The sequence below is a fragment of the Molossus molossus genome, unplaced genomic scaffold (assembly GCF_014108415.1).
Source record: "Molossus molossus isolate mMolMol1 unplaced genomic scaffold, mMolMol1.p scaffold_m16_p_4, whole genome shotgun sequence".
Classification (NCBI taxonomy): domain Eukaryota; kingdom Metazoa; phylum Chordata; class Mammalia; order Chiroptera; family Molossidae; genus Molossus; species Molossus molossus.
In genome coordinates, this window is record NW_023425377.1 from 19,194,134 (window position 1) to 19,207,225 (window position 13,092).

General features: G+C 45.9%; 1 protein-coding gene across 1 annotated transcript in view; it reads left to right on the plus strand.

The window, feature by feature from the left end:
- GEMIN5 (gem nuclear organelle associated protein 5) overlaps window positions 1–10,959 on the plus strand; it is a 42,259-nt gene extending 31,300 nt beyond the window's left edge. The window contains exons 22-28 of the mRNA XM_036240966.1: window positions 1,917–2,036; window positions 2,530–2,740; window positions 4,715–4,969; window positions 6,529–6,691; window positions 7,472–7,964; window positions 9,523–9,619; window positions 10,194–10,959. Coding sequence (XP_036096859.1) covers window positions 1,917–2,036; window positions 2,530–2,740; window positions 4,715–4,969; window positions 6,529–6,691; window positions 7,472–7,964; window positions 9,523–9,619; window positions 10,194–10,361 — 1,507 coding nt within the window. The 3' untranslated portion in view covers window positions 10,362–10,959. The remainder of the gene's footprint in view (window positions 1–1,916; window positions 2,037–2,529; window positions 2,741–4,714; window positions 4,970–6,528; window positions 6,692–7,471; window positions 7,965–9,522; window positions 9,620–10,193) is intronic.
- The last annotated feature ends 2,133 nt before the right edge of the window (window positions 10,960–13,092 follow it).

The window sequence follows — 13,092 nt, forward strand, 5'->3', positions numbered from 1 at the left end:
TGGTCAGAACTCAGAAAGTCCCCAAGTCCTGAGTGAGCTCTGGACATTATTCCCGGACTGTTCTTCGTCCAGCCTTAAGGAGTCTCCTACACATGCAGACTCAGCTTGTAGACTCAGCGGGTCCCTGAACAGAGCTCTGGGGTCCTTTCTCTGGACAGCTTCTTCCTCCTGCTCACATTCCAGGTGCTTCATCTCTCCTCGTCCCAGTGACACTGCTGAGACTCTGCTGGGGCTCCCCACAGGTCATCTCTCCTCGTCCCAGTGACACCGCTGAGGCTGTGCTGGGCTCCCCACAGGTCATCTCTCCTCGTCCCAGTGACACCGCTGAGGCTGTGCTGGGCTCCCCACAGGTCATCTCTCCTCGTCCCAGTGACACCGCTGAGACTGTGCTGGGCTCCCCACAGGTCATCTCTCCTCGTCCCAGTGACACCGCTGAGGCTGTGCTGGGCTCCCCACAGGTCATCTCTCCTCGTCCCAGTGACACCGCTGAGGCTGTGCTGGGCTCCCCACAGGCAAACCGCTTATGGAGCCCTGGTGGTGGTCACTTCCTGGTTCCCTTCCCTGGAGGACAGGCCTGCACTGCCTGGCACCCAGTATCTGAAAACAGTTGTTTCATGCATGTTATCAAGTTGTTTAGTTTCGTGGCAGGGAGGTAAGTCTGGTCACTGTTACTCCATCATGGCTAGAAGTTGAGTTCTCAAAGTACTTCTTAAATATTGCTCTGTCTATATCACCTTAACCTAAAATACCTACAACTCAGACGTCGTATGTCATTTGGAAAATATTAGTTCACTGAGTTATACAGTCTTCCAAATGCTAGCATGTTTCATTATAAAATATCAAAAAAGATCCTATTCCTTAATATCACCGTCAGTCTCATCGTAAATGTCTTTAACTTTTGGGAGGCTGTCAAGCCCACAGTGGGAGGCACAACTTTTCTAAAATTCTAATTTTCCCTTGAAAGCTCAAATTTTATCATTAGCAACAATACTGTTGGTAGTGCTCTGTGAAGGAACAGGTTTATTTTGTTTATTTTTGAGAAAATGGCTGCCAAATACCCAATACTAAGTAACTGTCGTCTGTTCGGCAGTCTTTCGGGGAGCTCTGAGGCCGGGGAGGGGGGAGCAGCTGGCTCAGCTTGCAGGCAGCTCAGACACGTGTTCCTAGGGTCAGCCTCCTCCTGGGCAGTGTGGCAAAGAGTACAAAACGCCCCTCCTGCTTTGTCACACAGTATTAAAGAGGCATAGGCTTAAGGGACTTAGTAAAATTAATCATTTTTACTGCTTCATCAAGGACACTGACCATTCTTTTTTTAAAAACTACAAGAGCTGCCCTGGCCAGTGTTGCTCGGTGGTTAGAGCATTGGTGCGTGGGTTGCAGGTTTGATTCCCAGTCAAGGGCACGTGCCTGGGTGCAGGTTTGATCTCCGGCCCCAGCTGGGGCACGTGTCGGAGGCAACTGATCAAGACGTCTCTCTCCTTGTTTCATTAACAACAAAAAACAAAACTACAAGGGCCACTGCCTTGCTTCTTGCTCAGATGCCAGCAGCTATCTGCCCTTGCTGTTGGACCATCAGTGTAAATGTCAGCACAGAGCGAAAAGGCAAATAACCTGTTAGCATTATTATTAGAATACATTTTCTGTTTGTAGTTTAAAGTGGGAGTTCATGAGGGAAGCAGGCAGAGCAGCCCGGAGAGGGTTCGGACCGCAGCCCCGGAAGGGCCTGGGGGTGCGCAGAACTGCTGACCGGGAGAAGACGGAGCGCAGCACGGGGTTCAGCTTCCCGTGGGTACAGACAGGAACGCAGTTTATACATTGGAACCACCCAGAGGGACCGTCTGTCTGATCCAGCAGCCCCTCCCAGGGGCCCTTGCAGAGAAGCCTGTCAGATTGGTGAGTGTCTGCTCTTGCCCTAGGGAGGCCATTGCAGTTGCCAAGGCCCGGCTGCGCCCAGAGGACCCAATCCTGAAGGACCTGTACCTCAGCTGGGGAGCCGTCCTGGAAAAAGATGGCCATTATGCCGTAGCTGCTAAATGGTAAGCCCGAGGAGAGGCACCCCGACCTGGAAGAGCTGCGACACAGGAGAGCAGGATGAGAATAAAGTGGTCAGCTCAGAGGTGCAGGCCAGGTGACTAGGAAACAGAACAGCCTATGTGTGTTAAACTTAGCTCGTAAGACTCATCAAGACCTGCCTCCTTGGTATGTGTGCAGATCATCATAATTCAAGAAACCCAGTAGCAGTAAGAAATTACAACTTTAGAGATGTCTGCACCATCCAATAAGAAAAATGGAAGAGAATCACTCCTCTGCTTGGGTTCAGTTGAGCAAGTATTGAGATTCCTTTGTGTCTTTAGCCCATGTGATGCTGTCTCGTTCTCTGATGTGCTGGCCTCGGCCAGTGGTAGAGGCCAGGGCACACCTGGGACCACAGGAAGGCACAGGGGCCAGAAAGGCTGACAGAAATGATGTGACGCTCTGGGGAGGAATAGGAGACCTGCTTAGGACACGGAGTTTTCTTTTGTGTTGTAGCTATTTAGGGGCTGCTTCCGCTTATGATGCAGCCAAAGTTTTGGCCAAAAAGGGGGACGCAGCATCCCTGAGAACGGCCGCAGAGCTGGCGTCCATCGCGGGAGAGGAGGAGCTGTCTGCTTCCCTGGCTCTCAGGTGTGCCCAAGAGCTGCTGCTGGCCAGGAACTGGGTGGGAGCCCAAGAAGCCCTGCAGCTCCATGGAAGTCTGAAGGTCAGTCCGGCTGCATCTCCCGGTATTTAAGAAGGAAGGGCCCCGAACCCTTTCCTCGTTGAGTGCCAGGTGGATAACCCAGCGGCACAGCTGTGCTAATTTGGCAGGTACCCTGGACGTACTAGCCCCCTGAAGTACCCTGGCTTGTCAGTTGCCATGTGCAGAGTAGGAGATGATGTTTTCATTCACATTCATTCCCTTGACTCAGTTTGTGTGCAACATCCATGAACAGACCAGTCAGCTGAGCCCCTGCCTGCCTGGCAGCCTAGTGCGTGCTCACTGACGTCATCGGCACATCGGTGACAGAGGAGGGGTTTCCTGGAGGGGGAGGGAGTGGCCCCTGACAGAGCACGTGCCCCGCCTGGAGCCCCTCTTCAGCTGTGCGCCAAGAGAAGTGTGGTGAGATGGGAATGTTCTGGTGAATGCTGTGTTCCCACGTGGTTAAAAATGAGTAACTTCCCTGCCTTTCTTTTTTCATTGTTCCTACTGCCTTTTTTGACACATCAAAATTGAAATTACTTTAAAAGCTGCAGTGCCCGGCCAGTGTGGCTCAGTGGACTGAGCACCGTCCCATGGATTGAGAGGGCCCGGTTCGATTCCTGGTCAGGGCTCGATACCCATGGGGGGGGGGGTGCATATGCAGGAGGCAGCCAATCGCTGTTTCTCACATCGATGTTCCTATCTCTCTAAAAAAAAAAAAAAAAATCAATAAAAATGTATGTTTTTAAAATATCAAAAGCTGCAGCACTCTTGCCTAGTTTCCAGAATAAATAAGCATATGGTCCATGTTGGATGACTGCTTTGTCAGATACTAACATGAACTTTTTCAGTTTCTCTTTCCCTTGTAGAGTAACTGAGCCTAAAAATAGTTCCTAGCTGAATATTCAAAGTCCAAGAAAAATGGTAGGTGGTGAGGAAGGAGCTTTCTTGGAACTGCAAATTAAAAAAAGAGGCAGCTCTGGCCGGTTTGGCTCCGAGGTTGGAGTGTCGGCTCGCAGACCAATGAGTTGCGGGTTTGATTCCAGACAAGGGCATCAGTTGTGGTCTGGGTCCTGAGGGAGGCAGCCGGTCCATGTGTCTCTCTCACGTCGATGTTTCTCTCTCTCCCGCTGCCTCCCATTGTGTCTGATGATAAATAGAAAAATATCCTCAGGTGAGGATTAAAAAAAAGGAAGAAAGAAAAGAAATAAAAATTTAAAAAGAGGCAAAAGTAGTAATACACCCTCAATGATAGTGTCACTTGGTATATGATTTACAAAATTATGAAACCTAAAGAGATTCTAATTTATCCACATTTAAGCATTACTTTTTTCCTTCTAAACAGCACCTGTAAGTTTATGCTTAGTGTTGTTCTGATAAGGGCTATGTTGGCACTATGGAACTTTCCCAAACTGAATTGAGAAAATAGCATTTATAGGGGCACACAAGGAATTTCAAGGCAACTGAAAACCCAGCAACAAACAATCTCTCCAGGTCTTTCTCCGTGTTTCTGTTCCCTTCCGGCCGACTCCCTCTGCTGGTCCTGTGGACCCGCCCCCAACCGCTGCCCCGTTCAGATCTAGTTCGTCTGCTCCAGCACCTTCTGCCAGTCGGCTCTTCTCCGTGTGCTATTCCTCTCACGTTTGGGCAGGGGAGTGGGTGAGCCCAGACCCTTTCCTCAGGCAGGGGCACAGATCTTGGCTGATCTGCACGTGGCTCGTATTGCAGGGGGTAGGACTGTAGCTGCGGGTCCATGGTATAAAAATGGTTGTTTGGGCTCCAAGGGCTATGGATAGGAATTCCTCCACAGGACATCAAACCGTCTGCTAGATCACCTCTCTTACCCCTGTTAAGCACAACTCACATCGGACAGGCAGACCACGAAGGGGGTTCAGTCGCTACCGATGTGAAGGGGGACTGAGAAGCAGGGAGGCTGTCCAGCCGGTCAAACACTTCCCTGCACCACAGTTCCTCTCCTCTGTTCCTGGCTTCCAGGGTCAGAGACTGGTGTTTTGCCTTCTTGAGCTACTCTCCAAGCACTGGGAGAACAGGCGGCCGTCAGGGGGCGAGAGCTCTTCCTCCTCTTACAACGCCTGGTCCGCAGACAGCGACGGGCTGCTCACGGAGAGGGTGATCGCCGTGTGGAAGAGCGCCTTCGGCCTCGGCGCCCCCGAGCACTACCGGGCGGCAGTTCAGCAGCTGCAAAGCATCAAGTACCCATCTGCTACCAACAACACGCCTTTCAAACAGGTTCGTCCGCGTGCGCTTTTGCTATTAATCACTCAGTTGTAGGGATTCCTCATTCTGTGTCTGGTGTAAGGAAACAAGTCCAGTGTCAGTTTACATCTTAGAAAAGACTGCGGCGGGCCCGGGCAACCTGAGAAGACCCCTTCAGACTAACCAAAGCCCTTTAGCTCTGAAGTTAGATTTAGATTGGCATTTCCTTCTAAAAGAAAAAAAAAAAGAATTCTAAATATATAGAAAAGCACAGAGAATAAGGTAAGTAGCCATCGACCAAAAGTAACAAATGTTCGCATTTTGTCATTTTTGCTTCATAGTACTTTGGGAGTTTGTTTTGTATTTTCTTTTGTTTTCCAGTAAAAGAAATTCAATCCAGGTGAAATCCCTCATGTTCCATTCCTCAGGCCTGTGCCCCTTCCCTAGCCTGCACCAAACACAGCCCCTGCGTCAGACCACATACAGTATTTTGTGCCTTATTGCACTGCCCATTGTTTGAGAAATCTAGCCATGTTGATGCAGAGAGATCAAATTGGTTCATTATAATTATTCTACCCATCCTTTGAATATACCTCAATTTACCTACTTTCTCTTTTGAAAATAAGGGAATATTATTATATTATTGATGAATGAGATTTCCTCAAAGGGCGTAACACTTTGGAAAACAGTTTGGCGGTTTCTTGTCAAGTGAAACATTCACTTACCCAGTGACCCAGCAACCCCGCTTGACTAGACAGTGCACTAAAGAAACGAAATTGGGTGTCCCACAGACTTGGGCACAGACATTAGTTACAGCTAGTTCACAATAGCCAAAAACTAGAAACAGCCCAGATGTCCCTCAGCTGCCGGCGGGGTGTGCAGGCCTGGGTATATCCATGCAGACGAGTACTGTACCGTGCAGCAGTGCAAAGGGACATTCGTGATGCACACATGATATCAGTGGAGCTTGAAAGTGTTATAAGCGAAAGAACCAAGACACAAAAGTCTACGTGCTGTATAGTTGCATTTGTACGAATTCTAGAAAAGACAGAATTATAGTGGCAAAAACCAGATCAGTGGTGGCCGGGGTGGAGAGGGGACTGTGGCTGCAGAGGGGCATGTGGAACTATCTACAAAGGTGAGAATGTTCTGTGCCCTGCTTTTGTTTGTATTATAGCGTCTATGTTTACATATATATACACACATATATATGTATATATTTATCAAAACTCGTCAGATTGTTCCCTTAAAATTGATTAATTTTCTTAATTATATTCCAGGTTTGTTTGTTGTTGTTTTTTAATTACAGCTTTTAGTTCCAGAAACTCACTTTTTGTTTTAATGAAATGCCCGTGCGAAGACATTGTCTTAGCATGCACAGACTTGGACTCAGACAGTGTGGGTTGCTGCGCACCTAGACATGAAAGTTCAGCTGGGGGAGCAGAAACGGATGGTGCAGGGAGGAGCCTCCTTAAATGTGCACTGTGTGCGCTACTGTCCGAGTGCAGTCGATAGCAACATTTGTGGTGTCACGTCATCCTAGTGCTTTCTGTGGGAGGATGTTAAGCGGAGACTCTGGCTTCTCCCTCCAGCTCCTGCTTCACATTTGCCATGACCTGACCTTGGCAGTGCTGAGCCAGCAGGTGGCCTCCTGGGACAAGGCCGTGGAAGCTCTGCTTCGGGCAGTGGTCCGGAGCTACGACTCGGGGAACTTCGCCGTCATGCAGGAGGTGCACTCAGCCTTTCTTCCTGAGGGTAAATGACCCCACACCCACCGCGGATGAGATGGCTCCGGGAGTGCAGATTCTCGGCCCCTGGGTCTTTGATAGAAAGTTGGAATATTTACCTAGGCTCCGAAGGGGTAGCCAGAATGACAGCTGTTTTCCCTTACCTGGCCCTGCCTACTTCACTGCCTCCTACTTACTCTCTTACACACAGTTGAAGAGTAAGAGAAACACTCATGAGTTAGTAAGACTGGACAAGCACAAAAGATGGACATTCCTTGCTCTGGCCAGGTGGCTCAGTTGGTCGGAGCATCATTCCTGTACACCCAAAAGGTTGCGGGTTTGATTCCCCATCAGGGTACATACCTAAGTTGCGGGTTCAGTCCCTGGTCAGGGTGCATACAGGAGGCAACTGATCAATGTTTCTCTCTCTCTCCCTCCCTCTCTCTCTAAAATCAATAAAAACATACCCTTGGGTGAGGATTAAAAAAAAAGACAGACATTCCTTGAGCTGCATAATTAGTCACTGAATTAAATCACTGTGATTTTTTTCACAGACACAGTAGAACAGACTGAATACTTTTTCTGTCATGCTTTGACTAACTGTAGCCTATAGCAACAAGAAATTGTCCTAAGCCCGGAAATGTTTAGCTTTGCTTGGCTTTTAGGGGAAGGCGGGTGGTCCCGTGGATCACTACCCTTTCCCTTGGAGTCTGACTCTTAGGCGATAGGAAACAGCATGCAGGTAGGAGGCCAGATTTCTGGCAGATGAAGAGATGCACAACCCTAAGTCCTTTTCTCTTCCTCCTAGGCTGCGACCTCCTAAGAGACAAGCTGGGTGACCGTCAGTCCCCAGCATTCAAAAGTTTGGAGGCCTTTTTTATTTATGGACGTCTGTATGAATTCTGGTGGTCTCTCTCCAGGCCTTGCCCTGAATCCAAAGTCTGGGTCAGGGCTGCTCACAGGACGGGCTCTGTGGAACAAAGTCAGCAGGTGGGTGATGCCAGCCCTGAAGACACTAACCCCCAGGCTTCTCAGCCAGAGACGAGCAGGCCTCCAGAACTAGACATGAGACTCACGGAAGAAAGTGAGCAAATGCTGAACACTTGCAAGCAGCTTTTTTCAGAAAAGCACGCCAGTTTCCAAAACTCACAGAGAACCGTTGCTGAAGTTCAGGAGACCTTGTCGGAAATGATCCGCCAACACCAGAAGAGTCAGTTCTGCAAATCCACGGCGAAAGGTCCTGATAAAAATGGCCCTGAACAGGAAGCAGAACAGTTCCTCTCTAGTCCTCAGAGCCAGAGGTAAGTGCCAAGTCAGTACAAGATGGAATTAAAAATGCCTTGCTGGATTCTCACATCATCACATAAAAATCAGTACATGACGAGATCGATCAGGACACTCGGAGGCAGCCTTTGCAGTGATGAACACACAGGCTTTGGAGTCAAATGCAGGTTCTAGTCCTGGCCCTGCTAAGTGACCTCAGGCAAGAGTCTTAAGGTCTCTGAGCTTTAGGTCCCTCATCTATAAATGGGAGTACCAACTCCTACATTGCTTGTTTTGAGAGTTAAAGGAAATCACAAGTATTATTTATAGCAATAGTACAGTAAAATGCTACCTTTGTACATTAAGGAGATCAATCATGTAAAAGTATCATTGCATCATTAATGAAAACCATTGTTTTTTTTAGTTCTGTGCTTTCACACAAAAAATACACAAAGAGGGTAGTATAGCCTGGCCAGTGTAGCTCTGTACTCAGCAGCGTCCCATGGACTGAGAGGTCCCAGTTCGACTGCTAGTCAGGGCATATGCCCAGGTTGCAGGCTCGATCCCCAGTGGGGGGCGTGCAGGAGGCAGCCGATCCATGTTTCTCTCTCACATCGATGTTTCTAGCTCTCTCTCTTAAAAATCAATAGAAACATTTTTTTTAAAAGAGGGTAGTGTACAAAACTGCTTACTGAACTGACAAAATTCCGAATGGTCGAATGCTGCAGCATCCTGAGCACTTCGACTGAAGAGGGACCAGATGGAAGGCCGGAGCACATCACCGGCACTGGAGAGCTTGCATCCTCACAAGGCACTTTGCCCGTAGTGATTAACAGTTACTGATTGGTTATTACGATGAGTGCCTTTTACTTTATGTACCCCAGCACAGGGCCTAAAACATAGTAATTAGGACATTGATAAACTTAGAACTATTATTACTAACTTTAAAAATTAAAATTAAGCTTTGAAGCCCTTATATTTATTTTTTTTAATATGTCTTTATTGATTTTTTTAGAGAAAGAGATAGAAACATCTATGTGAGAAACATCGATTGGCTGCCTCCTGCATGCTCACCACAGGGAATCAAGCCCACAACCCAGAAGCCCTTATATTTATTGCTCTAAAAATACTCCCATTGAAATCTTGAGTCAGAGTTTTTAATTTCTTCTCCAATAAGCTACCACACTCTAAACAGCTTTAGGTTTGGTTTTAATAACAAGAAAAACACTGGAAAGTTCTCTAACCCAGCAATCACAGGACCCCCTTGAGAAGCTTAACACACTCTACCCCAAAAAATGTGCATCCATACACCCCATGGGTAAGAGCCCAGCTCTTGGCTGCAGGCTGAATCCCCGAAGGGTTCTATATTTTCACTGGAGCTGTGTGTCTAAGAAGTGGGGATTTGGAAAATGACAAGGAATAATATTGCATTTTGAAAACTTGGTCACATCACATTAAATTGCCTTCACTTAAACTTCATATTTAAAGGTGGAAGATAAAGACCCAGGTGATAAAGGAATTTTATTTGTAGACAATAGAGTTAAAAGTTATCCAGGGCAAGACAAATAACTTATACTTTTTATTATTATTCACTAGTAAAGAAGAGAAAAATGAGCCACTTTCTCTGCCTGAATTAACCAAAAGGCTCACGGAGGCGAATGAGAGAATAGCTAAGTTTCCTGAGAGTGTTAAGGTAAGATTTGTACCAGTTCGTGTAGTAAAATATTACTTTTTGTATTATCAGTTGACTATACCAAATTCTTTAAGGTCATCTACTTTTCTGTTCAGTTTCTGAAATCTCTGTACATGTGAATGTGCTTAAAAAGTTAGGGTCTAGTTGCCTTTGGTTAGCTAAAGTGTTTTGTGAGAGTAGAATTATCGACAATACCAGCTGCTTTATACCTCAGTCTTCAGCGAAATCAAACAAATTTCGTAACTGGGAAGTGAAGCAAAATTAAAGGCGGTGCCATGTAGTGGATATTTACAGATGGATCGGTGTATCTGGGTGCAGCACTGGTGGTAACAGAAACTTCAGGTTTTAAATAAGTTGGAGTAGAGCTGTAGAAAATTGCATTCGTTGAAGGAAGTCCCAGTAGCCATTCCAGTTTTGAGTATCATCTCCCCTTAGAGTAACTGATGGAGAACGAAATGGCTCCGCTGTGCCGGAGAGGTGTCAGGAGATGAGACCGAGTTACTGGGGCCTTCCGTGCGGGTGCTGTGGCTCTTGCCCAAATGCTTCCTTGTTTCACTGTCGTGTCATCTTTCAGACCTGGCCTTTCCCAGACGTGCTGGAGTGCTGCCTCGTCCTGCTTCACATCGGGGCCCAGTGTCCGGGCAGCATAACCCAAGAGATGCAGCGCCAGGCCCAAGAACTCCTTCAGAAATACGGCAACACCAAAGTTTACCAAAGACACTGCCAGACCTTCTGCACGTGAACTTTCAAGGACTTTCAAATAAATTGTGTCATTGTGTCAAATTCACAACATCTGACACTTTCACCTCTGCCAGACATTCTGTCTGATCCCTAGATGTTTCTGCAGTGATCCAGATAAAACAAAACGAGGATCAAATTTGAATCAACTCTACCCTTAACCACAGTAGAATCTGACTCTGGACTCAGTTGTGGTTTCCTACTGAAGGGTCATCAAAAGCCAGCAGTAGTTACTAGAACACCTACCTACAAGAGTCGTCGTTGGTCATCTCTACAGCCTTATCTAGGTTTCACTCAAAGAGGAGAAACTTAATCACCCAAAGTATTATGTTCTTATATGCTCTGATTGTCAACATGTCTTGTTTGAGAGAGAACTGCTGCAGTTTGACTACTGGTATGATTTTTTTTACATTGTTTCTGTTAACTTAGGTTCTCCCCTCCACTCTGCTGCCACTGCTTCTGCGAAATGTGAACTGGGCCTTACCCATCATGTTGAGTCTTTACCCTCTGTCGGAACTTTAGGTCAAAATTTTGCTTTTATTGCTTCATGTAATTGCTTATTTGAACAAATCATTTACTAAAGTGTTAGGAACAAATAACTAACTCAAATGTGTGTTATCCCGTCACTTTTGGTGATCAAATTTCAGAAAGAAATTACTGTTTCAGTTGTTCTTTGAGAGTTAGACTGAAGCCACAGATGATCTTTGAAGAAAATGCACATTCCTTCCTAATTTTTTTTTTCTATCCTCACCCAAGGACATTTTTGTTCAGATAGAGTGGAAGGGGGAGAGAGAGAGAGAGAGAGAGAGAGAGAGAGAGAGAGAAACATTGATGTGAGAGAGACACATTGACTGGTTGCCACCCACACAACCCCAATCGGGGCTGGGGACAAACTTCAACCAAAGTATGTGCCCTTAGCGGGAACCGAACCCGGGACTCTCGGGTCCGTGGGCCGATGCTCTAACCGTTGAGCCAAACCAGCCACGGCTGTATATGTAAGTTTTGGATCATTGCATAATGGACCCTACATACTAATTAATTACAAATCCTTGTTCTTTTATTTATTGTTTTCTTTTTAACTAATGAGCATTCTTTTGAGGTCGGTTCTCTGGTTATTTAAATAGCCGAATAATGTCAGGAACAGATGTTTCCAGAATATCCCAGTTGCTAGGACATAAAATTAGACAGTTGGGTAGGGTTGAGATGGAACACTCTTTCCCAATAATTGAACTATTTTCTTTTGGGATTCATTATGGAGGCTTTTTTGCATGAGTGTCCAGTTTATTTTTCCATATTTTTCCTAGGGTTGGGATTGTTATGGACAAAAATAATGAAATTCACTAACAGGAACTCTTTAGGAAGGAAAAAGTTTAAGAGGCTGTTTTCAAGGATGTGACTTAGTGGGGGTGGTTTTGTTTTAGACCTAGCTTTAGAATGTTAAAATGCTAAATTCAAAAAAGTAAAGACCAATCCTCATAGTTCTTTCTACAGTGAAGTGTGAGCTCTATGATGAAGACGGTTGTAGGCTAGAGAAATCTTGGTTGCAAAGATATAAATAGGCATGGCTAAGTGGAGAACTTACACACCAGTTCTACAGTCTGCTAAAATGAACAAACGCTTCACTTGCAGAGGTGGAAAAATACTCCCCCCACTTGACTAAAGAGCAGTATGTATTATTCAAGTACAAATTCTAAACTTTGACTAAAACCATGACCTGTGGATACAATAATTACTACTTGACAACTAGGCAATAAAACGACCCACTAGCATAAGATAACAGAAATGATACAACTCCATTTCTTTTCAAATTGCTCTCTTTTCAATACTATATAATGTATTCAAGCTATTCTAATTTGACTAAATGGTTTTTATCTCTCTCTCCCCAATTATTGGAACCACAAAGAGCCAAAGCACCAAGGAGAGTTGACTCAGGTTTTGAGGGGATAAAATATATCACTAAGCAACTAAAGAGTTAGTTTTGGTCCTTTACCCCATCCAAAGTAACTCTAGCTCTAATCGGTATATCCAACAACAAACCACTGTCCTCCTCCCCGGATGACTGCATTCACCTCCCAGGATGTCTCTAAATTTACACTTTCCTAATAATAATTCTCCATTCTTCATTTTTACATACCAATGACTTCTAAATTGCACATCAAATCTTGTCAATACCATGCTTTAAAAAGTCTCTCAGCCCTGGTCAGTGTGGCTGTTGATGGGAACATCCTCCCATGTACTAAAGGATCTCAGGCTCGATTCCTGGTCGGGCATATACCCAGGCTGCGGTTTTGATCCGGTCAGGGCACATGTGCAAGGCAAACAATCGATGTTTCCTTTCTCCCTCTCTAAAATAAATCAATAAAAATATCCTCAAGCAAGATTTTTTTTAAGTCAGCAGTAGTTTCCCATTGCTCCTGGATAAAAGGTAATTTTTTTTTTTTTTAATCCTCACCCTAGGACATGCTTATTGATTTTGAGAGAAGATTCAGTGTGGAAGAGAAACACTAATCGGTTGCCTCCTGTATGCATCCCAACTGAGAATCGGACCACAACCTAGGTTCCCTGACCAGGAATCAAACCTGCAGCCTTCCGGTGCTTGGCATGATGCTCCAACCAACTGAGCCACCTGGCCAAGGCAAAAGGTCATTTTGAATGTGGCTTACAAGGTTCTGCTTGATCCCAGCCTTTACCTCTTGGTCATCTGTCAAGATATTCTCATCCATGCTTCTAGATAA